General features: G+C 42.6%; 1 protein-coding gene across 3 annotated transcripts in view; it reads left to right on the top strand.

Annotated features, from left to right (window-relative positions):
* col5a3a (collagen, type V, alpha 3a) overlaps positions 1–26320 on the top strand; it is a 63886-nt gene extending 37566 nt beyond the window's left edge. For all 3 annotated transcript variants that reach the window (XM_033644993.2, XM_033644994.2, XM_033644995.2), the window contains 42 exons: positions 1612–1656; positions 2021–2074; positions 2687–2731; positions 2874–2927; positions 3031–3138; positions 3666–3719; positions 4062–4115; positions 4217–4261; positions 4471–4524; positions 4891–4935; positions 5131–5184; positions 5306–5359; positions 7797–7850; positions 7968–8075; positions 8391–8480; positions 8651–8704; positions 8899–9006; positions 9331–9438; positions 9541–9594; positions 9784–9837; positions 9947–10054; positions 10191–10244; positions 14183–14236; positions 16171–16224; positions 16403–16456; positions 16548–16655; positions 16773–16826; positions 16915–16968; positions 17162–17215; positions 17329–17382; positions 17503–17610; positions 17774–17827; positions 17983–18036; positions 18125–18232; positions 18323–18376; positions 21228–21263; positions 21721–21774; positions 21875–22175; positions 22400–22512; positions 22676–22744; positions 23627–23860; positions 24064–26320. In XM_033644993.2, the coding sequence (XP_033500884.2) occupies positions 1612–1656; positions 2021–2074; positions 2687–2731; positions 2874–2927; positions 3031–3138; positions 3666–3719; positions 4062–4115; positions 4217–4261; positions 4471–4524; positions 4891–4935; positions 5131–5184; positions 5306–5359; positions 7797–7850; positions 7968–8075; positions 8391–8480; positions 8651–8704; positions 8899–9006; positions 9331–9438; positions 9541–9594; positions 9784–9837; positions 9947–10054; positions 10191–10244; positions 14183–14236; positions 16171–16224; positions 16403–16456; positions 16548–16655; positions 16773–16826; positions 16915–16968; positions 17162–17215; positions 17329–17382; positions 17503–17610; positions 17774–17827; positions 17983–18036; positions 18125–18232; positions 18323–18376; positions 21228–21263; positions 21721–21774; positions 21875–22175; positions 22400–22512; positions 22676–22744; positions 23627–23860; positions 24064–24210 (3276 nt within the window). In that variant the 3' untranslated portion in view covers positions 24211–26320. The remainder of the gene's footprint in view (positions 1–1611; positions 1657–2020; positions 2075–2686; positions 2732–2873; positions 2928–3030; positions 3139–3665; positions 3720–4061; positions 4116–4216; positions 4262–4470; positions 4525–4890; positions 4936–5130; positions 5185–5305; positions 5360–7796; positions 7851–7967; positions 8076–8390; positions 8481–8650; positions 8705–8898; positions 9007–9330; positions 9439–9540; positions 9595–9783; positions 9838–9946; positions 10055–10190; positions 10245–14182; positions 14237–16170; positions 16225–16402; positions 16457–16547; positions 16656–16772; positions 16827–16914; positions 16969–17161; positions 17216–17328; positions 17383–17502; positions 17611–17773; positions 17828–17982; positions 18037–18124; positions 18233–18322; positions 18377–21227; positions 21264–21720; positions 21775–21874; positions 22176–22399; positions 22513–22675; positions 22745–23626; positions 23861–24063) is intronic.
* The last annotated feature ends 422 nt before the right edge of the window (positions 26321–26742 follow it).

A 26742-nucleotide genomic window follows, 5' to 3' on the forward strand; every position in this document is an offset into this window, starting at 1 on the left:
CTATAAACAATTATTAATTAGTTAAACTAATTAAGTACTAACTAACTAAGTACTTTTTTGTTTTTGTTTTTTTAATTCTTGCCCTTGGACAAATCTAGCCTAGTGTCAGACTGAAGCTCCCAGAACCTTCAGTCTGACATGGCTTCCATTGAAGGCGATTTACAAGGGGGAGGGAATTTGATTTTTCCCTAACCAATCAGTAGAGATCAACGACTCACCCAGAATCTGACGTCATTAGTATCCATGCCTCGGGGGTGCCGAAAACAAGCAAGCATTGCCCGTTTAAAATGTCTCCATCGTCGTGCACGCCCAGCTGCATCGCCGTTAAATCCAGTTTAGCAGCTTCCTTAATTTGGTCCTCCATTAACGCGAGTAGTGGCGAAATACCTCGATAGCATCGTTAATGTGGTCTGTAGGAGCTGTAGCGGTCGCCATTGTTGCAATCCTCACCAGTTACCCACTGGCGTACAGCTTGACATCAGCGTGATGCTGATTGGCTAATCGCTAGACCCCCGGCGTTCATTGGTCCGTCCAGCGTTTGGACGAGATAAATCGCAAATTCATTGAAGTATGCCAGACCAGAGATGCAAGCCTACTCAGTTGAGTGGGCAGGGTCTATGGTCTGGAACCAGGCTATGCTGTCTCTGTCACGTAGCTGTATGTTAGTCACTCTACAGCAGGAAACGACGCTTCAAAAATAAAAGCACGACGCCAATTTTTTTTAAAATGCACTTTATACAAACTCGTTCGCAAGTCACTGGCGGTCCATTCAGAATGGACTCATGACCCACTTTTGGACCGCAACCCACCAGTTGGGAACCACTGCTCTGTAGAAAGCTGCACCTCTATTACATACATTTCAAAATAAAAGCTCACATCATGCTATACCAACAAAATACAGCCAAATAAGTTGTGTATATATCCACATGTTTATGTCTACTCATATTAATCTAAAATAGCCAAGAGGATAAAATTTGCCAACCTACACTTTTCTGTGGCATGACATATAGCAAAGAATTAAAATCCTCTAAAGCCTATACACACTGGGGGTGGCGAGAAGAATAAATGACACAAAAATGAGAATCACCCACATCAAAACAATTCATACTGGCCACAATGCAAATTTGCAACAGTTGCAATGGGTTCCTTATTGTTGTTACGTTGTGACATGACATCTGTTGCACACAAAAAATGTGTGAAGAAAAATGACACCACTTTTTTGCCATGTAATTTTCAAATTCTGTGTGAAAGTTAAAAATCTGTTGATGTGTGAATTAAATGCATGAAAAAAAAAAACACAGACACACAGACACACACACACACAGAGTGTAAAGGCCTTAACGGTGAGGCTTTTCTCATCTCCAAGAATTAATTTGAGATTGCAGTCAGACACATTTGAATGAGTTTCACTTAATGCTCCTTGTATTGTTCTGCAAAGCTTTGTGACACACAATGATATTTTTATGGGGCTTCACTCTCACTGCTGCTGGCGTTTCCTCTTTTTCTCTGGTTGGTTGCATTTGGAAATTTCCATCAAGGAGTAATACAATAATGATGTATTTGCAGCGGCGCTAAGTCAATCTAATTCCTGTATTTTTTTTTCTGTTCCAGGGTCACCCAGGAAGAGAGGGCCCCGCGGGAGAGAAAGGCATCCAAGTGGGTAACTGCATATCTGAGGCTTGTCTACTGCAGTGTCATAGCAAGATATTAAAAGTGCATGTTGTTTCTTGCAATCTGTAACTGTGCACTCACTCACATTAGGTTATAATAATGCTCACTCCTATCATTGTAATCATTGTGTTGCTACAGTGTCATCATCTTTATTGTGCAAGAGCAGCAGCTCATTAGAGTCAGCAGCACGCTCTCATCAGCATCATCTTTTTTGTTTGAAAACACTTATTGGCGATTAAGGATGCGGGGAATGAGTGCAATGCTTGTTTATATCCGGTCAGGGAAATACAGATTTCCTGCCTGCTGCCTGCGAAGACTAAAGACTGTTTCTTTTTTTTTTTTTATGTAGGGTTTACCAGGCGCTCAGGGGCCTGTTGGGTACCCAGGGACCCGTGGAGTCAAGGTGAGACAGAAATGCATCATGATCTCAGGTGTAATGTCCATTGAGATGTTTATTCCCTCGCACATTTCATTCAGCTAGTATGTCTACCTGTGATGGACAAGCTGTTTGAGTCTATGACTGACAGCTGACAGGTGGAGGGAAAGCACCTCAGTTCTCAAGGGGACTGCTAACAACAGAGTGAGGAATGTTTGACGGATGGGAGAGTCAGATAGAGCAGCGCTGTGTGCGTAGGCTGTGGAGCAGTCCATTTTGACTGCTTTTGAAATTGAAGAATAAAAGTGAAATCATGACAAAGGATTCTGCTTTGTTTTTGTCACCATCAAATGTATAGTATTTTATCTGCTAGTCTGGCTCAACATCCTGTAGGGGAAGCCTGACCTTGTTGGCAATCATCTGTATAAAATGAATGTAAGGTCAAAAATGAGTCAATAACAGAGCGATGTTAGGTCAAGAGAAAATCAATACACACTTATAAATCATTTCAGTGTTTTGAGATGGGGCATTTCTGGAAGTGTAGGCAACCAGTGATTTTTCTGTGTGACGTCCAGAGACATTTTCTTGAGAGTAGACTTTTGAGTGATGTTACATTGTTGAATCCCCTCTTTTTCACAGGGAGCGGATGGAGTTAGAGGTCTAAAGGGGAGCAAAGGAGAGAAGGTGAGTGAAACAAACAGTGAGTCTTCATTTGTTGTCCAACTGTGGAATGTGACTGGGAGGACACTTGACGAATTACAACGTAATGACGCCATTTATCATCAAGGACTTTCACTTGACAACAGCTCTTCTCAATGCATCACAGGGAGAAGACGGCTTCCCCGGATTCAAAGGTGAAATGGGCATCAAGGGAGACAGGGTGAGAGCTTCCACAAACCACAAGCCTCAGTAACAGTTTCTCCAGTTATTCTCTATTAGAGAGCAAATTGTCACTTCCTTTCTACCATCATTCGTGACTTTAGGGTGATAACGGAGCTCCAGGTACCCGTGGAGAGGATGGACCAGAGGGGCCAAAGGGCCAAGTGGGACTCATGGGAGATACAGGACCTCTTGGAATAGCTGGAGAGAAGGTACATATATATATATATATATATATATATATATATATATATATATATATATATATATATATTTTTTTTTTTTAAAGTTTTCATTTACATTACAAGACAAGGGTAGGACACGAATGAGGAGGATAGGCTGCCAAATGATGAGAAAACTCTTATCTTATCCTGCATTGTGCTGCCATTATAATGTTAAGTGGTACAGTTTCATTTCTTTAGCTCTGCTGCGACAAAGCTTTCTTATAAAATGAGTGTCTGAAAATCACTGAAATACTTAACATATGGATTTTAATGCCCTCGCATTTATTACAACTGGTTACAGCCCATTCCTAAGGCAAAGCTGCCACTGAAACAGTGTGCGTGTTTTAAGCATTTAATCTTTCTGTCAACACTATGTGCATTAATTTCAAAGATACCCTGCTGTATAGGTGCATGCATAGTCAGCAGTGTGTCATAAAAATCTTAATTTAAGTGGTTCTCATGCACTTTTCCTCTGTTTTTTTCTTCCTCCCCTATTATTTCGCCGGTTTCTGCAGGGTAAACTTGGTGTGCCTGGATTGCCCGGATACCCAGGAAGACAAGGTCCTAAGGTGATTTAGCATTGATGAGCTATTATGATCAGCTAATGTGTCCTCTGGTTCCTTTATCAGAGCTTTAAGCAGCAAGATGTTCGTCTTTGGCTGGACTGTTTCCTGTCTGATTAAAAATAAAGAATGATAAATGGCTTATTAAAAAAGGCTATTTTATTAATAGTTCATTAGTGACATCAATTCATTACATGTTGATGAATGGTGTATTTAAGACTGTGTTGGGCTCATGGATTAGATTTGCTTTAATTTGATACAGTAGTTAATTATACGTTAATGAGGCATCGGGGGTGATGTGTGATGAATGGAAGGCTGAGGCTGATTAACCTCTACGTGTGTCTCCAGGGATCACTCGGCTTCCCTGGTGTGGCTGGGGTCCCAGGGGAGAAAGGACGAAGGGTGAGGACTGCGGTGACATTTTATTACATTCTGACTGCTGCAGAATATGTAAACTTCTCTGCATGGGAGCTGATAAATAATTGTTGACCTCTACATTGCAGGGTCCAGCTGGTCAGCCAGGGCCTGGAGGCCAAAGAGGTTCCAATGTGAGTACAGCTTAAGTTGCCATGCCTATACCACCATGCTTTTCTCAATGTATAAAGTTTTGCTGTAATTAGATGCCATCAGTTTACCACTGACTTGTGGGAGGCACACTGTTATTTTACCACAGTGTTTTCGCATCAACAGACGTTTATCTTCCACCTCCAGATGAGTTATGCATGTGCTAATCAGAGTGTTGTTTGTTTTCCAAAAGGGACCCCGAGGGGGAAGAGGAGCAAACGGGCCCACTGGAAAGCCCGGAGAAAAGGTGAGCTTATACTGACAAACACACAGACACACACACACACACACACACACACACACTGACATAAACAAAGACATATGCACATACAGTTACAGTCACATAAACACACACCTGGCTGTCTCATAAAGTATGGATGAATGCGCCGACCGAGTTGGAGCTGGTTGTTACTGTGCACTTCTAGATGACAGGCCATCTGGTGCAGTGAGAAGCGACTGTCTGGCAGGGAATGCTTGAGTTTACACTCTCACCCTCGAAGACCATCTTGGGAAAGCTAAAGATTTGTTGGCGGACAGAAAACTAAAAAATGTTTGAGTGGCTCATATTTTGGTACTATGTTTTTATTTGTTTTCTGACTTGTCCACCTTGTAGGGTTCTGCTGGGCAAGATGGTCCTCCAGGATCCCCTGGGGAACAGGTAATCTTTTCACTCTCGGATAATACTGCACATACAGTACAATGCCTAAATAAAACCATGGATGTATAGCGACAGAGATGAAAAACATATCTTGGCATCACAGATACACAGTCTCATAAATCAGTGTAGGACAAAGAGAAAATACAATCTGGGGTTTGAGACAGAGTTCAGACAATCTGTGTTATTATTTTCTAGGGCCCCCAAGGACCAGTGGGAAGAAACGGTGAACCAGGACCTAGAGGGCCTAATGTAAGTGAGCTAAGATGTTGTCTGTGTGTTTGCCCTGTGATTAAATGTAACTCATTTGACCTCAGCCAACATTTTATGCACACGTTCATAACAATGATGTAAGAAAATGCTTCTGTTTCAGGGTCCACCTGGAAAAGATGGATTACCAGGTCACCCAGGCCAGAGAGGGGAACCAGTGAGTCACCTTCAATCTCAATACAGCTACATATTTAGTATTTAGCATTATTCTTCCTAGTCCTAACATGAGTTAGCATTTTTGCATTTCTGTTTCCGTCATTTCCAAGTCTTTTCAAAGACTTTACGTTTAGTTGTACGACATAAAATACATCAGTAAATACCCCACTTCTGAAATTTGGCCCTTTACGTGTCTTTAAAAAGGCATTTGCTAACAAGTGGCTAATTGAGACTTCAGAACATCCCAGTGCCAAACATGGCTTTACAGCCTTCTTGTGGTGGTGATGTTGAAGTCATGTGACTGTGGTGTAGCTCGTTCATAGCCTAACATTAGCTTATCACTTCTGGTGATAGCATTTAGGAGTCAAAACTCATAAAAGTAAGGTTCATTTGTGAAGATGATGTTGCTGAACAAAACGTATAAATATCATAAACTTTTACCACAATAATCCAAAATCCAATTGAACAATATCATTGGCTTTTTGTCAAGGGAACCGTGTTAGCTTCCAGGTTGGCCTGCAAAAAACATTCCTGCACCACTCTATTAACTTAACAGAATTAAGAGTCAACATAATCTACTACATGTGTCAACGCAGCAAGTAAGTCAAAAGCTATAACTTAAGCAATGAATTACTGATGTCACAATGCAAGTTGAGAGGTCAAAAATACAAAACCCAAAACCAGTGAAGTTGGCACGTTGTGTAAACCGTAAATAAAAACAGAATACAATGATTTGCAAATCCTTTTCAACCTATATTCAATTGAATACACTGCAAAGACAAGTTACTTAATGTTCGAACAGGTAAACTTTGTAATTTTTTGCAAATATTAGCTCATTTGGAATTTGATGCCTGCAACATGTTTCAAAAAAGCTGGCACAAGTGGCAAAAAAGAGAAAGTTGAGGAATGCTCATCAAACACTTATTTGGAACATCCCACAGGTGAACGGGCTAATTGGGAACAGGTGGGTGCCATGATTGGGTATAAAAGCAGCTTCCCTGAAATGCTCAGTCATTCACAAACAAGGATGGGGCGAGGGTCACCACTTAGTGAACAAATGCGTGAGCTGATTGTCGAACAGTTTAAGAACAACATTCCTCAACGAGCTATTGCAAGAAATTTAGGGATTTCATCATCTACGGTCTGTAATATCGTCAAAAGGTTCAGAGAATCTGGAGAAATCACTGCACGTAAGCGACAAGGCCGAAAACCAACATTGAATGCCCGTGACCTTCGATCCCTCAGGCGGTACTGCATCAAAAACCGACATCAGTGTGTAAAGGACATCACCACATGGGCTCAGGAACACTTCAGAAAACCACTGTCAGTAACTACAGTTCGTCGCTACATCTGCAAGTGCAAGTTAAAACTCTACAATGCAAAGCGAAAGCCATTCATCAACAGCACCCAGAAACGCCGCCAGCTTCGCTGGGCCCGAGCTCATCTAAGATGGACTGATGCAAAGTGGAAAAGTGTTCTGTGGTCTGACGAGTCCACATTTCAAATTGTTTGTGGAAACTGTGGACGTCGTGTCCTCCGGACCAAAGAGGAAAAGAACCATCCGGACTGTTATAGGCGCAAAGTTCAAAAGCCAGCATCTGTGATGGTATGGGGGTGTATTAGTGCCCAAGGCATGGGCAACTTACACATATGTGAAGGCACCATTAATGCTGAAAGGTACATACAGGTTTTGGAGCAACATATGTTGCCATCCAAGCAACGTCTTTTTCATGGACGCCCCTGCTTATTTCAGCAAGACAATGCCAAGCCACGTTCTGCACGTGTTACCCGCGCTCTTTTACTATGGAGCCATGCTGTTGTAACACGTGCAGCAAGACAATGCCAAGCCACATTCTGCACGTGTTACAACAGCATGGCTCCATAGTAAAAGAGTGCGGGTACTAGACTGGCCTGCCTGTAGTCCAGACCTGTCTCCCATTGAAAATGTGTGGCGCATTATGAAGCGTAAAATACGACAACGGAGACCCCGGACTGTTGAACAACTTAAGCTGTACATCAAGCAAGAATGGGAAAGAGTTCCACCTGAAAAGCTTCAAAAATTGGTCTCCTCAGTTCCCAAATGTTTACTGAGTGTCGTTAAAAGGAAAGGCGATGTAACACAGTGGTAAAAAGGCCCCTGTGCCAACTTTTTTGCAATGTGTTGCTGCCTTTAAATTCTAAGTTAATGAGTATTTGCAAAAAAAAATAAAGTTTCTCAGTTTGAACATTAAACATCTTGTCTTTGCAGTATATTCAATTGAATATAAGTTGAAAAGGATTTGCAAATCATTGTATTCTGTTTTTATCTACGATTTACATAACGTGCCAACTTCACTGGTTTTGGGTTTTGTAAATCTAGGAACCCCCCTGCCCTCTGTGCATCCTACTGACTCTGTTTCAACTTTGAGGGTCACCAGACTCACTTGTCTTTTCTTTAGGGCTTCCAAGGCAAGAACGGACCCCCCGGCCCAGCAGGTGTTGTTGGACCACAGGTAAGAGGATCAGCCCCTGGTATATGATATTCTTCTGCTAACAGCTGTCTATATTCACATAGCATGTTTTGAGATAACTGTTATGCAATATGTATTGTGTAATTTGGCTATTTTCAGGGCAAATCTGGCGAAACTGGGCCAACTGGAGACAGAGGCCATCCAGGTCCACCGGGACCACCCGGTGAGCATGGTTTACCTGGACCTGCTGGAAAAGAGGGCGCCAAGGTGAGTAGTTTTCATCATAATGTCAGGATCATAATCACTTACCAGCATCACCTTATTACTGTTATATTAGATAAAGCCCAAGGACTCTCTCAGCACTGCCTGAATATCTTATCTCCTGGGTCTCATCCTATCCACTAATTTGCTAATAAATAACAGCGGAAAACCTTGCGGTGTTGAGTGTATTATGGCTCATAAAAGATAAATGTTCCTTCTTGGTGTGACTTGCTGGTTGGTGTGATTTATGACTGCATAAGGGCCTGCTGTCTGCTGGCTACTTGCCGTATATCTAATCACGTGTGTATGTGTGGTTTCCAGGGAGACCCAGGTCCACCAGGAGCCGCGGGGAAAAGTGGCCCTGCTGGGCTTCAAGGCTTCAGAGGGAGCAGAGGGACCCCTGGTGCAACGGTAACACAGATTACCCTACATTTCACTTCCTTGCCTTCACTAGCTGACATCATCAGATCCTCTTGAAATGTTCATTTTGCGATTAGATCACATTGTAATTCACTGATGATAAATCTTGTAATGGATGCGGCTGAGGATTGGTTGTGAAGGCTATTTATGTGTCTCCCCAGGGTCCTGCTGGTTTGAAAGGAGGAGAGGGCCTACCTGGTGTTGCAGGACCTATTGTAAGTCTCATTTGGTTAATTTCTATCCCATCCTCTGCTCTCTGCCCATCTTCTATGTTATATAGAATTCGAGGACATATGAAGGAGGAGGCTGTTTCCATGGTGATTGCTGATGGTGACCACCACATTAAATCAAAGAGTGAATCATGTGACATGCTCACCTCACCTCCACTCTCACCTCTACTTTTTTCCAGGGTGCAACTGGAGAGAGGGGCCCCGCTGGGCCGGCTGGTGCTATTGGCCAGCCAGGACGACCTGGCGGCGTGGGACCTGCTGGGCCGATGGGAGAGAAAGGCGAGCCAGTAAGATTTGGAACACTGCTAATTTTGTTTCTTAGGCAACAATATCCACTAACACATACTGTACCATCTCCTCCCACCATTGGATAGTAAACAACATGCTGTGTCACTTTGGAACATGTCATTATGAAACGGAGAGCAGGAGAGAGGTAAAGGAGACAGAGAGAGAAAGGCCAGGAGAAAATATGAATGTGATCAAGCCTGCTTTCTTGGATGCGAGTTTTCTTCCTGGTTTGATTCATTAATCAATGTGTCATGCTGCTATATGAGGATAATAAGTACTGTAGCATTTGCTAGATGTGCGCTGTTTTCCCATCTGTTCCCCAGGGAGAGAAGGGGCCTGTGGGGCCCGCTGGGCAAGATGGGGAACAGGGACCTGTCGGGCTGCCAGGGGCTGCGGGAACTCCTGGGCTTCCAGGAGACGACGGAGATAAGGTATTTACATTGGACAGACAGCATGGACTGCAGCGCTGCAGCAAAGTGCTTGCTTTTTGGATGTAACATTTGTGTGATCACGTGTCTGCATTTGTCCTATAGGGAGAGACAGGAGGACCAGGCCAGAAGGGCAGCAAAGGAGACAAAGGCGAAGCTGTAAGTTTGACGTTTACATGAATATTCCGAACATCTCATGATTAACTTGTATCACAAGGATTTAGAGGTCAAACAGCCTTATAATGACTGTTTGCCTGGACTGTGTATCATCTGGTGGAATGAGCAGATGGTTTTAATCATGTCTCTCCTATTGTGAATGTACATTGAACTGTCCTTCTGCTTTTCTAGGGACCCCCAGGACCTGTTGGAACTCAAGGGCCTGTGGGCCAACCAGGCCTGCCAGTACGTTACATAAAACTCAGAATGCATTGTATAAAAACACATCATTGTATAATAATTTTGATTAAGTTGTGCTGTGTTAACAGTGCTGATCTGTCTGTGTGTCTTTCAGGGTGCAGATGGTGAGCCAGGTCCACGTGGGCAGCAAGGCATGAACGGAGCAAAAGGAGATGAAGGACACAGAGGTTTTAAGGGGGCAACTGGTCCCTCTGGACTGCAGGTAAAGAATTACTATCAGCTCCACAAGCTAACTGTATCTCCATTGGCTCATCTCTTATTTCACATTTCTATTTAACTTCATATTTCTTTCCATTTCATAACTGAGACTGCACTTCTCACTGTATCTGCATTTGCAGGGAATGCCAGGGCCATCAGGGGAGAAAGGAGAGAGCGGGCATGTTGGCTCAATGGTGAGTTACTGTTCAGCAATCTCAGCACATATAACACTCATCTCAAGTCCACCGCTCTGGTCCAGTGTCTGTCTCAAGTCTGTTCTCAACACCACTTTACTGACATCTCACACTTTGCTTCATTATTACCATGACTTTGACTTGTCTTGGGCTTGTCTGATATTGGATATCGACTTCACTTTCCTTCACTTTCCAAAAAACCTTCAACCTTCGTCCACTTTTCTTCATTTTCTCCACAGTATCAAAGTAGTTTAATGGATCTTTTTGAAGATCAAACACGTGTGCATTCATTAGCAGAAAAACAGTGAATTATTTACCAGGAATATTTAGGGTGTAATGCTGCAAATAGAGTAAATTTACATTTCTGTTTGACATGGGCACTAGATTGTCAGAGATGATTACCCAGCTCGGTGTTTTCTCTGACTTTCAGGCAGGTGGTACTGAAATGTCTTGTTAGTGTCAGAAATCTTGTTTGTGTTTCTCACATGGGTGTTTTATCGATACTTTCACAAGGTGCACGTCTGATTAAAGCATTCTTGCATGTAATAACGACATCCAAGAAGAAAGGCCATCCCCCTTTGCTTCGAAAAATAAGATGGTGCGCACAAAATTATAAGGAGGGTGCACTACTGTACAAACAAAACAGCACCTACAGCAGTGATAAAATGTTGCCCTATTAGAGGTGTACCATAACACACTGTGTACACGTTTAATATTGTAGTTGTAATCACATTATTTGATACCTATAGTTCAGGGGAGCTCAAGGTTTTGAAGACTGAGTGCCAATTTAGGGAGCCGGCATATAATGAAGGGCTGCACATGGAAAGTGCAGTTGCAAATTTGTCCACTGAAATTGCTAACTTTAGCTAACAGCACTAGCACTGATGACAGAATGTAACAATCGTGAGGTGCCACCAGTCACCATGTCATCCCCAACCTGACAGGTGCTTGTTCGGGGGCACAGTTTGACGCAGTAGCCTAGTGGTGTCTGAAAAGTGAGCTATTAAAAGTGAAAGTATTGAAATGGACTGCACATGATTTAAAACATGAGTGCATTCCACGTCATGGTCGGGGGCCGCCATTAGCCAGCAGGCTACACTTTAAGCAAGCTCTGACCTACTGTTGCCAGATCATTGTAAAGTACAGCACTATAAAGGTTCAGCAGTCTATGAACTACAGCTGTTACACACACAACCCACCATAGCTCTTCAATCGTTAATCATTAGTGTCGTCTATTTTGTTTGTTAGTGCTAGTTGTGTTGATCCAGCTGCTGTGTTTCAAACTACTGAATCAACCTTTTTCGTCCGCCGATATTTGTTAACGTTACCTGCCCTCAGACCTGGTTTGTTCTGGTTCTTGATTGGTTTCAGTATCATTTAGACCCCAGGTGTACAAAGAGGTGTTAACAGATCTTTGGAGTAAAGCCAGTATTGGTTTTAGCACTTAGAGCAGTCTAGTGTTGAGAGTCTTGCACAAAATTTAAGATCGATTTAGCTACTCTGCTCCCGGATTACCAAGAGCTGTGTTTCCATTGTAAAACCCTCGACAACACTTGACACCTTACAATCAAAACAGCCTCATCAGTTTAGGAACTGAGGAAAACGACTATATCTGTGGTTTCATGAACGAATGAGCATTTTTGAAAGCAGACAGACTTGTCATAACAGATAAAGCACAGGTGTAACTAAGAGCATTAATGAGGATTCTGCTGTAGGTATGTAAAGGATCAGACATTGATTATAGTTTGTATGGTACAGACATATCATAATCATGACACGCTTAACAATTGAAGAACACTTATACTTTGTGTTGGGTTTTGAAGTGTTAGTCAAAGCAGGGAACAAAGCAATTACTTTACCAATTTCTGCATATAAAAGTAAATATTTACACGGTAAAGTAACTACTTCCATTTGTTTATTAAGGCACACAGTATGGTTTGATAAGCCTATTTATTGTAGCCACAACAGGCCTTTAAATCAAGCATCACAGGTTAGTTTTTAGTATTCAGCAGAATTCAGTAAGTGTTTGACAGGTATTCCTTATCGCAGCAGGCCTAATGAAATAAAAGTGCTAAAAGTCATTTACGTTTATTCTTTGTAACATTAACATTAATTTAAATCTTGCACATGGAATACAGCTTCCCACTATAGGCCTATTTTTTTCACTGATCTCCAGGAGGGAAATGTAATGACAGTTTAGCGCTGATTGATTGACTGCTTTATGACATTTATTGTGCTGCTGTAAGGTCTGGTGACTAGTGGCCCTGCAGTGTTCCAAGTAACGTTAAGTTATTAGTAACTTACAGAAACATTGCGTGCTGTAGTCCACCTTCTCTTCCACTCCCTCTGTCACTCTCTGTCACAAGACAGAGGGACTGAGCACCGCTCACCCGGTCCAGGCGTCATGAGGGGTGACAGTAGATCGTAACTCTATATGTCTGCTATGATCAAGTCACGAGTAACAAACACATTTAAAGTTTTGTAATTGTAATTGCCTTATTCGATTTGAAAAAGTATTTAGTTACATTTCTCGTTACCACCAAAAGTATTGAAATTACAGCAACGTGTTACATTTGTGTTACTACTTTTGTGTTACTCCCAAAGTAGCTGCAAACTAGTTAACCATACAACCATGGCATATATCACATATTGTGTTGAAAGAATACAGCCTTAGGTTAAAAAAACACATGCACTCCATTCAGCTGCTCTTTTACTACTGTTTCTTATATGTCTGTTGGCTTTGGTTATAGCTTTCTTTTATCTGATAAAAACGATATCCACGGTAATGTTGTTGAAAAGAAACCATAAAGCTTTTAACAATCTCAACTCGCCTTTTCAAAGTGCGATTGATCTTCAAGGCTGAGTGTGAATGACAGTAGACCATGTCTTCATGTGCAAGAAAGACAAGCCCGCAGAATGAAGTGGTGGTCCTGTATGCAAAAGGAAGAAAGGAATAAAAGAGGAAAGAGAGAGAGAGCGACACAGAGGATGCAGTGGAGCAATGGAGTGGAAGGAAGAGGCGTGGCACTGATTGTGAGCAGGAAGACGGTGTGACAGCTGCTAATCAGATTAGCCTCAGCCTTGGCTGTCTAATGAGCATCCTCCTTTGTGACAGTCATCTCACAACGCTGTCAACCATGAACACACGCTCAACAAGATTCTCTATAGCCCCTCTTCTCCACAGCCAGATTAGGGAGCGAATGCATCAGAATGGAACCAAAACAAAAGAGAGAGAGAGAGAGAGAGAGAGAGAGAGAGAGAAAGAGAGATAGGAGAGGAGAGATGCTGAAGACTCAGTGGGGAAGTTTCATTCATGTGTGAGCGTTGCGGATCACAGAATTCTCCCCTCTAATGCTCAAGTATCTCTCCGGCAGAAGGATATGTGTTTCCTCTAGTCCCACACAGTTTCTCTCTGGGCAGATTGTCTGTCTTTCTGTCTCAGTGTCTTTACAACACATGGCTCCCTCCAAGACTTCAGAGTGATTCAGAGCACAGCTCAACATCTACTCAACTGAAACTGAAGCTGAGCACAGTTAGGATTAATTGCTTGCCGCTCTCTCTTGAGCTGCACAGAGGAGTCAAATCACATGCCGTCACTGTGGCTGAGAGAATATGGTCTTGCACATCACAGGCTAGAGGTTTCTTATTAATAAGAGAGAATAAGAGAGAGGAGGGGAGAGAGGAATCAGAGCTTGTGTCATATTGAGGGTAATGACCTGTCTGGATGTCTTCATCATGTCACTACGATAATGATCATAGATACTGGGGCCATTGCATAAGCAATCCACCATGGCCTGACTTCTAACGCTCATTTAATTTAGAAGGCACCGGCCAACCCCTAGCTCACATTCAGTTTGTATTTCTGTTTTATTGATGCAGTATATCCTCATTGTTGGCACTGAGATCCTACTGACAACATTTCATTTCTCTCTCCACAGGGGCCTCCAGGACAGCATGGCCCACGAGGCCCTCAGGGACCCATTGGCGGAGAGGTAGGGTGCAGCATGACTTTATAATCCATTTCATCTTCTTCTTTTTAATCACACATTTGGATTCAGATATGGGCATGACTACAGTGGTATTCAACGCATCTTGTTATGACAGTTTGTATGGTATCTATCAAATTAGCGCCCAACAAATAAGTGCCTTGGTTATGCACCCTAGGTTATGTATAGGTAAAGAATCATGGTTGGGTATTGTCATGTTACGTACTTAATGTTAAATTATGTACTGAATGTAACATGAGTTCACTGGTTTAACAACAGGACACAAACACCTGTCTCCTGGGGGAAAGTCCTGTGTTTGTTTGACCCATCCACCACCCCTACCTGCCTCCTTGCATGGACTTTCGCAGTTTAAACTTCCTTCTTTACTCCTGTCAGCACACTGGTTAGCACATCAGTTTATGATGTCATGCAAAGAAGCTATTTGGATGACATTTCAGCCCTCAGGCCTTCTTCAAGATCACTGATCATAGTCAGATACAGGCACTGATATGTTATATAGGCTATACAGTCACACACCTGATGTTGATTAGATAACCATGTTCCACCATCCACCATGGCTGAAACATCATATGAATAAAAGAGAAGTGCATATGGAGCCGGAGTGTGAGACGCTTGTTTACTACTTTAATATCCATCTTTATAACACAACTGTAAACATTCCTTTAAAAACATTACATTCAAACCAACCTATAATGATTGTTTAATTAGTTGAAACAGTAAATGCATCATTTCATTCGGCAATGCTAATTAGCACAATCAGTATTGCCAAATATAATAATTTCTTATTCATATTTTTTTTCATGATTTCTCTCAGACTTGATATTCTTGCATTTTTTAAATATTTATAATTAATTCATTGAGGTTTGTAAATATTCATGCTTTGTTTTTGATTTGTTCATTTTGAAAATGTATCACTGAGGCTAAATCATTAGTTTTGTTAATTAAACGTTCTCTATTTTCATGCCTTTGTGACTCATAAAGAAAACATGATGGTGGATCAGCTTAATTATCAAAAAGACCTCCATTCAATATCTAAATTTCAAAGTGAACAAAAGCTTAGTCCTCACACACCACAGACGTTTTGTATTTTCCAGCTCCTCATCTCTTCATATACAGTTTCTTCATTTTGAACACTTCCTGCCACAGACCCTCCACTGCTTTTGAAACTTGAATTATTAAACAGTATTAGGATATAATCCCTGGGAGAGAGTTATATTTACTGCTCTATGAATCATTAAGAAGTATTAGACTATCATCCCTGAGAGGCAGTTATATTTACCTCTAGTAATGGCTGTCTCTCTGTAGCCTCTCACACCGGTCAATTATTCAACAGCAAGCTGCAGCAATCAGTGTGAGCCATGCTAGTGCTTCATAGCAGGATGCATAGAAATACAAGGGTGCAGAGATGGAGGGATCCATAAATGGATTGATACAGGAATAGTGGAAGAGAATGAAATGGTGGTGGGATGGCATGTGAGGAAAGCAGTTGACAGCAGGAGCTCAGCAGTAGTGCGGGGCTGTACTCAAGCTCTCATGTTTGTGCACTCTACCGAAAACATGCTTTTACTGAGTTTGTCTCAAGGCACAAAGCACAATACACTGGCACACAAGCATGTTAGCTTACATGCATGCACATACACATGCACAAACGAACAAACAAACTGATTGAGAAGGGGGGAATAGCATCCACCCCACTGTGTGACTCAGACACTATCCACATAGCAAACCTGACACTCAGTATTTTTCCTTGTGTTGTGATAATTCTGTTCCAGTTTCAGCAGAACTGCTGACAAACAACAAAAACAACAAAAAAACATACTGCACCAAGAACTTGATTTTGAAAAATCAAATGAATATTTCAAACTTGCCTTTGTTTTATGATATTTTGGCTCAGGCTGTTTTCTCTCCTCCTGCCTCAGGGCCTACCTGGATTGCCTGGTGGAGTTGGTCAGCCTGGACTTGTTGGAGAGAAGGTCAGAATTTCTCATTAGCAACTACACAGCATGTGCCTCTGCACACAGAGTATAATAGTGGTTGTTTGTGTGTGTGAGCTAGTGCGCCATTCTGTGTGTGTGTGTGTGTGTGTGTGTGTGTGTGTATATATGTTTGTGTGGTGTGATTTTATCTCACTGACTGTTCCCTCTCTCCCAGGGTGAGGACGGAGAGGCTGGAAACCCTGGACCAGTTGGAGAAACTGGCATTCCTGTAAGTCACGTGATCTCCATCTTTCCTTCCTTGCAACCTCATCCTATCTTCGCCCTTTCCTTGATTGTCATTTCCCATGCTTTTGTCCCAGGGTGCTAAAGGCGATGTAGGGGAGAAGGGTGACTCTGGCCCTCCCGGTGCAGCTGGTCCTCCAGGACCCAGAGGAACACCAGGGGAGGATGGAGCCAAAGGCAACCTTGTAAGTCTTCATCTTTCTGGATCAGTGACTTTTTCTTTCTCTAGTTGTCAGGTCAGTCAGTCTGTTATTGCCATGCCATGCATGTGATGGTTTCTAATTCACTGTATTTGCGCATAGGGCCCTATTGGATTTCCTGGAGATTCAGGACCCTCTGGAGAAGCTGGTGTCAATGTGAGTATTATTGATATTCATTTGATCACTAATTTGTCTATAAATTATATTATAATAATTTTTTTCTACATAACGTTTTCTCATCCAGGGTATAGATGGTGGACCAGGGCCTAAGGGAGACAGCGGAGAGCCTGGCAAAGCAGTAAGCAATGATTGTTTTTCTACTTCTTGCATTCGTTGCCAACACAAGTGGCTCTTACATGCTTAACTGAAGTCTTTATTCTCTTTGACATATTGAGGTTTTGCATCATGATAATTATGGCTGGACATTCTTCTCAGTGATTTGTGACTGAGTGGGAACATGTTTATATTTAAATTTTTTCTGTTTTCTGCAGGGACCTCCGGGAGCCTCTGGAGAGCCAGGTCCTTCAGGACCTCCTGGACGGAGGGTAAGCTACACATTTTTTGTGTGTGTGTGTATGAGTATGTGGTTACATGTGTGTTTGTTTGTAGTCAGTAGCTCTTGTCTTTGTGTCAGCAACACTGTCTCTCTCAACCCCAGGGTCATATCGGTGCTGCAGGAAAAGAAGGGAAGCAAGGCATGAAGGGAGCCAAGGTAAGGATAATGACTGACCCTGAGCTCAGTGGTTGTGCATGGTGACTTCCAACATATAGCCTTTCTCAACTATTTTGCTCCTAATGCCTTGCTGTTTATGGCTGTTTTTCTGCTCTGTAGGGGACAACAGGAACCCAGGGTCCAGTGGGGAAGACAGGCCCAGTGGGACCCCAAGGACAGCCAGGGAGGCCTGGTCCAGAAGGTCTTCGAGGCATCCCAGGTCCCGCGGTCAGTATACAACGTAAAATGCTGCTTTAACATTATTCTGAAGCTGGTACCGTCTCTGAGTCTGAGGCAACATCACTGAAACTGATCCAAACATGAGGTCTCATTTGTGCTTAATCATTGTATCAAAATACTTTACACTGCAAATTATGTGTTTCTTTTCTAGGGTGAACAAGGATTAAATGGGCCGCCAGGACAGACTGGACCACCAGGACCATTAGTAAGATCTTTATATTTGATTGTTACTGGAAAAGGGCAATTTGGGACATTTAAGATAATAAATCATGTTCCAAACCCAACACAACCAAACCAAACCACGTTTTATGTACAGTATCTACAGCACTGGCCAACTAATACATCTACCATTGTTAACAGGGGCCGCCAGGACTTCCAGGATTAAAAGGAGACCCTGGATTTAAGGGAGATAAAGTGAGTGTTTAGTCCATGCCAGAGAGAACACTCTGTACTAGTTTAAACCTTGGCAACCAGTGCTGATGTACCATGTCTCTGTCTGCAGGGTCATGGTGGGTTGATCGGTCTAATTGGCCCCCCAGGAGAGCCCGGTGAGAAGGGAGACAGAGGCCTGCCAGGAATCCAGGGTATACCAGGGCCTAAAGGAGATGGGGTACATGTAGTTTCAACACAATGCATCTGATTCTCTGCGACACAAAAGAAGTTCAGTTCACTAACAAGATATGCTTGTCCTCATATCTAGGGTACAGCTGGCACACCTGGTCCCACTGGCCCACTGGGACCTCCTGGACTGGCAGTAAGTGTCTTAGCCGTTGCAACATTATATATGCTTTTCTATGGTGGGGTTATAAACAAGTATGTCTTCGTCTACTGTACGTGACAGTAATTTCACATTGCAATTGTTTAACTGCCCATATGGAGTTTATACCTGTGGTCTACTGCATCTTGTTAATGCACATGTAAATCTGAATCAGGAGCGCATCTTTTAATCTCAAGCCATCCGTCTGCAATTACTCTGCAGGCGTAAAACAAACAATGAACAAAATACACATACCCTATGCTGAGAGAGGATTTCTTAAAAAATAAAAGGCATCACAAAGTACAGTCATTGTTATATCTCTATATGCTCTCTATTCTTTGCTCCATAACTTTGGTGCAAATTGGCATAATTTCTTCACTGAAACTCAATAAATAGTAGGGATGTCCCGACTGAGTTTTTTTCCCCCTGATCCTGATGTGAGTCATTAAATATTTGGCCGATACTGAATCCCAATCCGATACTCCTATTTTCCTAGATAATACAGCTGCACAATGCACACTTCAAGTACTTTAAAGTTATTAAAATCAATCCAATGAGTAGCTCTGCAATGGAGATCCCTGCATCCAAGCTATTTCATAATGATTTTTTTTTTAATTTATTTTTGTTTTTCACAAAATAACAAAGTATAAAACAACAAACCCTCTCTGTAATATTTTTGGCCTTGTCGCTGTATCTAGGGAATTTCTCTGTCCCGTTAAGAGAGAGCATCTTTTAGTGTTTGTTGCTTCGTGCAGCCTTTGCCTGAGTGACCTGAATGATGATTGCACGGATTAAGCTACATGAATAAATTACTCTTATTGGCTTTTTGCTCGCAGGGCTTTTTTTGTTGCACTTGCAGTGGCGTGGTGAGACTAGTTGATCTGTACCGCTGTCTTCCTCTTCTCAGAATAGGGCGGTGAAACACCATGCGCCATAGATGACAGCAAAACACAAGAGACTCTCTCACTGAGCTGAACTGAAACCAGTGCTTATAAATTTAGTTCAATCAGGAGAGACTTGTTTTTATAGTAAAAAGATTATTTATTAAAGCTATAGTTGGTAATCCTGTTCAGAAACACTTCTTGTTATACTGGGTGAAATGGTCCTTCTATCCTGAAAGTAGTCAGTACATAATGTGTTCAGAAAAAGGGATAAAAAAAGGGAAAAATCCGACCTCTGTGGCAGCTGCAGGCCTGTAAAATCTCTGACCAATCCCTGCCATTCGGTGCGAATGGAAAGAACCAATCAGATGCCTTCATGTCTCGTCCTGCCCGAGCCCCCCTCTGTCCCTCCCTCCCTCCTCCCTGCGTGCACTCATCACGTGTCACCGTTGCTGGAAATATTCAGCACACTCCTCAGCAGAAATACCGAGTTAGCAGGAGCTGGCTGAGCAATGGCAGAGAAAATGCAGCCAAAATTACCACCTCCAGCTTTGCTTGTAACGGCTCGCCCCGCTAAACAGGCTGAGAAAAGAAAGTCGGAGGCAGAAAAGGCTGCGATGAAAAAGGCTTTGGATAAAGCGAGAGGACAAACCAGACGTCAACATCGGTGCAGCTTTTGAACGGTGGAGACAACTAAGGGAGCTCAAGGGCCTGAAAAGTGATGCAGAGGTTGCTGTCTTTCTGTTGGACAGGTAATTATTTGTTTGCTTCGGGGGGGATTAGTTATTTTACTCGGCTCTCCTCTGCCCTGCTGACTCCTACCTACTGCAGGATGCGCGTTCAAGTTTGTGGAGCCGTGGCTTTGGACGGAGCACTGACGGGAGGGGGAGGAGGGGGTGGAGCTTAGAGGAGGTGCCGCTTTCAAATCTTGCTAGCTCTCCAACATTACCAACTATAGCTTTAACGTGCACATAAGAATGAAAAATGTGAAAAGTCTTTGGCGATTAGACCCCATCGAGATGGTGTGATTTAAAGAAGGGTGATGAATCCAGAGTCGAATAGGGAACCCCCCGGGGTCTAGACGCTGGTGGTGGTAGAGGTGGTGAAGATGAGATGAGAAGAAGATGGAGAAGTGCTGGTGATGTGGATGAGTAGGAGGATATGATGGCTTGAGGTGAATGGGGTGGAGGAGGGCGCGACAATTCTGCCTAAAATGACAGCTGACAGCAGCAGAGGAGAGAGCAGATTTAAAATTTTGTAGTGGCATCTGGATTGGCTGATACAGATTGAGGCAAAGTTATATTGGATAACTAGAAGAGTGAGCCAGCTGATTAGAGGAAGCAGCGGGAGTGGGAGGGAGGGAATTGTAAATGGATGAGCACAAAGAAAGTCTTCCCAATTGAACATGCGCTGAGCTTCGTTAAATAACACAAATAAAAAGTCTCATACTGCATTTTGCTGTTGTTTATGGCGTGTGGTGTTTCGCCATGGGCGGGGCTGAGCAGAGGGGAAGAGAAACAGACAGAAGAGAGTTGAAGAGTTGCCGAAAGCTTTACTTGTGCATGAAAGCTTCGAAAGTAAAAAAACCTGCTGACATCAAAAAAAGAATCAGATCAGGCTCTATATAGCTCAATATAGCCGATCCCACTCTGTTAAAAAGTGTGTTTATCAGGTCAGGACATCCCTAATGATTACTTATACACAGGTCATAAAAGATTTAGCTCTCTGGGATTTAAGTGATGATACCAGCTAAGCACCGTTTTATCCAGAGAGCATACAGTCCCGTTATTACTCATTGTTACACATAGTGAAAGTAATAATTCTGACCTGCCCTGTCGCAAAGCAGGTGCATGATTTTCCATTGAATAGCTGATTTTGTAGTGCTTACTTGAGTAATTATATAGTTTAGTAAGCATTTATCCTTTAAATTTATGTTTTCACTACTTACTCCTCCTCTCCACTCTTAGGGTGCAGCTGGCGCGAAAGGATCGAAGGGAGACACGGTGAGTTCAGTAATCTGTCTTATTTATACATTGCCATTGCTGTACTCACACCTTAGCTTGGTTAGCAGCTGCTTGGAACATATGTTATGGGGAGAAAGAAAAAGTGTGTTTGTTGGCTTAAATGTACCATGCTTCATAATCATAATGCTCCACTGTGTTTACTGCATGTCTTTGGAACTAAAAGCCTGCTGTACAGCCACGCTTGCCTTGTGTGTGATTTTTCCATCGGGCCCTTTTAATAGGATTTGGTTCTGGTGTGTGTGATGTTATGAAAACCACTATAGTGTGTCTTGAGAGCCAAAGCTTTGACCACAGAGTGCTGATGCACATAGCTGGATAATCCTATAAAGCAGCAGCCATATCTGCCTGGATAAAGCTGGGATTTGGCCAAGTGGTGCGAGAGAAGCTCCAGGTGAGACATGATTGAGACAAACTTTTGTCCTCTTCTATTCTTCAGGGTATCGTCGGCCCCAGAGGAGATCCAGGCCCTGCTGGACCCCCAGGACCCCCAGTGAGTATCGCCAATGATCCACACCATGGCCTTCTCAGTGTCAGCTTTACCCTCTTTCTGTCCCTTTTACCTCTTGCTCACCTCTCTGTGCTGCCTCCAGGGACTCCCGGCGACAATCATTGAGCCCCTGCCTATCAGGGAGGGCAGGCGGAAGAGACGAAGGCACTCCGATCGGGCAGGAGGAGCAGTCCAAACCAGGGAGGAGGATGTGGATGTGGATATGGACGAGTTCCTCCAGGGAGATCAGCCTCTGGAGGATGCTGAGGGAATGGAAGAAGTTTTTGCCATCCTATCTTCCATGAAAACAGAAGTGGAGTTGATGAGGAGGCCCCTGGGAACCTTTGAGAGCCCTGCCCGGACCTGTAAAGAGCTCATGATGGTCCAGCCTGACTATAAAGATGGTTAGCACAGACATTGCTTCATAGGTTTTTATCCAAGAAAACAAGTCCAGGAAAAACTGGAATGCATTTCAAATATGCCCACATCCCCTAACATATAAACTTTATAAAGGCCAAATGCTCTTTATCACTTCATCAGCTGCATGTTACCATCCTGTTACGCTCGATGTATTCATTATATCAACATCTGGTGCTTGATTGTTGTCCTTTCTTTGTGCTCATTGTAGGAGACTACTGGATTGATCCTAACCAGGGCTGTAACAAAGACTCCATCAGGGTCTACTGTAACTTCACAGCTGACGGAGAGACATGTCTCTACCCTGACAAGAGGATTGAGAATGTAAGTCTCCAATCTCTTGCTGTCAGCCCTTACAAAGTCGACCTCGTCATATTACATCAGCGCACAAATCGCTCCCTATATCTCTTGAGCCTAAAATTTTTACTCAGCATCCTCTCTCTCTCTCTCTCTCTCTCTCTCTCTCTCTCTCTCTCTGGGTGTCTAGGTGAAATTAGCAGCATGGAACAAAGAGAAGCCAGGAAGCTGGTACGGCCAATACAGGAAAGGCAAGCAGGTACAAAAAAAAACAAAAACCCTCCTCTCCTACCATTAATCTCAGCTGGCTCCAAATGCCAGGCAGTCTTTTTTTTTCAGCTAAATTACTCATCCTAATTGAAAGCTTTTGAATGATATTCATGCATATGATTGAGGCCCGAGCATTTGTACAAATGTGTTCACGTGTATGTGTATGCACACGTGTGTGTGTCCATCCATGTGCAAATGACTGCATGTGAATGTTTATTTGTATATTTGCACATTGTATAATTTGGTATCAATTTATTAGACCATGTGCAGCGAGAGAGCCGACTTAATATTGCCAGCAGTTGATTTCAGCAGTCTGGATGACTCACACAGAGCCATTGCCAGCTCTTTTATTGACTAGCATTCAGGGCAGCACGCTCAGAGCACTGGCCTTTCATGTGCACCTGATCAGAGGTCTCATACCCCTCTCAGATAATCACAGAGCTGCCAGCACAATTGCAATTTACCAACTTTCACACAGAGTCCTTGGATCTGCTTAGAGTTTTTTTTTCTCTTTCCTTAATTCCCCTACTTCCTACTTTACTTTCCCTGTCTGTTTTGATTTTGGAGAGAAGTTGCTGTAACTTTTTCACCCTGGCTTACGTAAACTCCTTCATCAGCACAAGCTGGGAGATTTGTAATTTTGGTGATGTAATTAAAATTAGAACTCATATTTGTCTGAGACAGATTACAGGCTCAGACGTGTTTTTCTGTGGCTTTGTCTCTTTGAGAGAAAACCTGTTTTTGTGTATTTGTTCTCATCCTGTGAGATTTGGTGTAATTTAAGGGTAATGGTGTTTTATACATTTGTCTACACACAATATATTTCTCTGCCTGGTTAGTACACCAATGCCTGTGTATCTGTGTCATCCAGTTCTCCTACATAGACAGGGATGGGAACCCTGTGCATGTAGTTCAGCTGACCTTCCTGAAACTACTGAGTGCCACGGCCAAGCAGAGCTTCACCTACACTTGCCAGAACTCGGCAGGCTGGTTTGACAGCACCTCCCGCTCCTACCAGCATGCCCTCCGCTTCCGGGGCAGCAATGATGAGGAGCTGACACAAACCAAAAGCCCCTTCATCAGTGCAGTGCATGATGGATGCCAGGTCAGTGCAGGAACTTGTAAGGGAAAGGGAGTAACTGGACAAATATGTTAGACTTAATGAAACTAATGTGTTTATCAATTGTGCTGCAGTAGCCATCAGATCACTGACTTGAATAGGGATTCAGGCCAGAGAGTGGGAGGAGAGCTAGTTAGTCGTATTAAGCCAAGCAAATTCTAATAATGGCTTTAATTTTTCTCTTTCAGTCCCGCAAAGGTCAGGAAAGGACTGTTCTAGAGATTGACTCCCCCTCGGCAGAGCTGCTCCCTATTATAGATGTGGCTCCAGTAGACTTTGGCAACAGCAACCAGAAATTTGGATTCCAAGTTGGACGAGTATGCTTCAATGGTTAACGAGATGCCAGGAAAAAAACAAAAAACAAAACAGACCTGCACAGCAAGTTTTCAGAAAAAGAAACTGGACTTTTACCGCTGCCCCAAGCAATATTTATTATATTATGTTCCTGTATGTGGTGGGTTTGTGGTATACTATTTAAGACTCTTCAACAGCCGATGAAATAGGTTCTATGGCTTTACAACAATAAGAAGAATGGCGAGAAAGAGGACATGTACCAGTGGGAACAAAGCACATTTACCAAAGGGAAACATTCCAATTAGATATATTTAATTTTAAGTGTCTTTAAGTGTTTTCTTTTATTCTCACTGTTTGAGTGTGCTGTAGTTGATCCTCTAGAATAAAGAGAACCGCACCACGTGTCGATGACCACTTATAAACAAGACAGATCTGTCGGAAAGGAGCCTGTCATTCTGTGGTGTGGGTCAGTTGAGTGGGACATCTCAGACCTTGGATGAGCTAGTTGCTACCTAATGTTTTACAAAGACTGGGACTGAATAAATCAGAGGTGTTGCCGTGCTCATTTGCATGCTCAAATTTCACTATAATGGCAATTGCATAGCAGTTGTGAACTAGCCTAGCATATTAATTCCACACAAGCGCCATAATTAATTTCCTATGTGCAGGAATGATAAATGTCCTTTTTACCCTTCAACTGCAGTTTGCTCAGTGAATAACCTTGATTAGTATTCAGTAGGCGTAGCTAGTTATTGAACCTGACACTTACTTGAACGGATAAGGTTGTTTCCTCTATTGGACTGCTTCCCTCCATGGGCTTGATAATAGCCTTTTTGAGCCCTCCATGTTTCCAAGGACTACAGTACTGTATATGTCAGACTAACATCCTGTCTACAGCAGTATATACCTGCTAATGACATACCTCAGCAACCAGGCTGGGGATATTTCAGGGGATGAATTATGAGCATGCTTATTAAAATGTTCTCTCATCTTAACTGCAGTTCTTAATACCAAGAGACATTTCACGCATCTCTTGAAAGCATTTTATAATTGCTGACATAACCTGTTTTCACTTTTCTGCCCCACTCAGTTTTTTTTTTCTTTTTGTTTCTTGGTTTTGTTCATGTGTTGAAATTTCGACGGAATATGTTCCTGTTCATTTGACAGGATTTGCTCTTCAGTGGTGCTAAAGATGATTCTGTTATTATTGTGTCACTGTGTTTGTGTGTCTCTGTGGGCAGGATTATCGGACTAGAGAGGAAGAGGGGTTATTGCTCTTTCAGCAGCACAAAACACCCTCAGAGGCTTGGGGACTGGTCTACTGTGTTTTTTGCACATCTTCTGGCTGATTGTGCCAATTTCACAGGGCCAGTGAAAGGAGGTTAGGGACAGTTCAGAGCAATGTGGTTGATAGCTTTAAAAGGAAAATCCGTCTTAAACCGAATTCACATTGCGACATTCTACTGATATAGTAAAGCCAGTATCTACAAATGCAGATGACTAAACTAGAAATTCCAGCATCAAGACTTCATCAGGTAACATTCTGAAAATCCATTGTATTTTCTTTTTAATATTTATTTCAAATTTCTTTTAAAAATTGTAGAGCTGTGAATTAGAAATTGTCCTCACATCCCACTGAGCTTACCAGGGTGCCATTACAGTGCCATGTTATTTCATTATTCACCGTCTGTGGAGCAGCTCCAGGATTTGTTTTTAGATGAAATTATTACTGCCGTCTGTCGCTGTACGTCAGCTTAAACAGACTTGTTCAAATTAACAAATGAAACTGTGAAATATTACAGAAGATGACATATGCATGTGAATTCTATTTTACGGATGATTTTCCCTTTAGCAAATGAAATCTTAATGCTCTGCCTACCTTCTCCGACTCAAACAGTAGACCGTGTTCCCAGCGTGTGTAATTTTGCAGTTCACACTATTTGTTTCATAGCATTTAAACATTCCACTTATAAACTCCTCTCCTCCGGTCCCATCCTGCGCTGCCTCTCCTGTGTATAGTGTTTTTGTTGTACTAATTTTATATACTGTACAGTTATTCTGAGGAGTTTATGAGCAGTAACCTGCTGCCTGAATGAAAAACAAATGTATTTGTCACAAATTGAGGTGCGAATAAAAACAAACAAGAAATCATTCTGTTATCTTTTACCATTCCAGACCCGCCATGCAGGCAGGAACAATATCCATGACAGAATGTGGCTGTCTGCAGTGTCCAGTCAGAGTGTAATACACAAACAAGGCTCTTCATTACCAACTAGTTCTGCAACATTCCCTCAACAAGCTTGCAATCAGCATCCCCACGCAGCCGATGTAATCAACTCTGATTTGCTCCCCAGTTCATTTATTTCAATTAGCTCTGTTTCAGTCCTCCAGGGAGAAGGTGGGGAGGAGACAGAGGCAAGGGAAGGATGGAAGGATGGATGGTGAGAACAAGAGAAGAGATCTGTAATGAAATGGCTGAGGCTGAGAAACGCAGCCTTGGAGATTTGGTTGGTTTTGGGGGAAGTGGAGCTGTTCTGATGGGTATTGATGTGAGACAGACAAAAAGCAGACAA

This window comes from Epinephelus lanceolatus, chromosome 18 (assembly GCF_041903045.1).
Source record: "Epinephelus lanceolatus isolate andai-2023 chromosome 18, ASM4190304v1, whole genome shotgun sequence".
Classification (NCBI taxonomy): Eukaryota; Metazoa; Chordata; class Actinopteri; order Perciformes; family Serranidae; genus Epinephelus; species Epinephelus lanceolatus.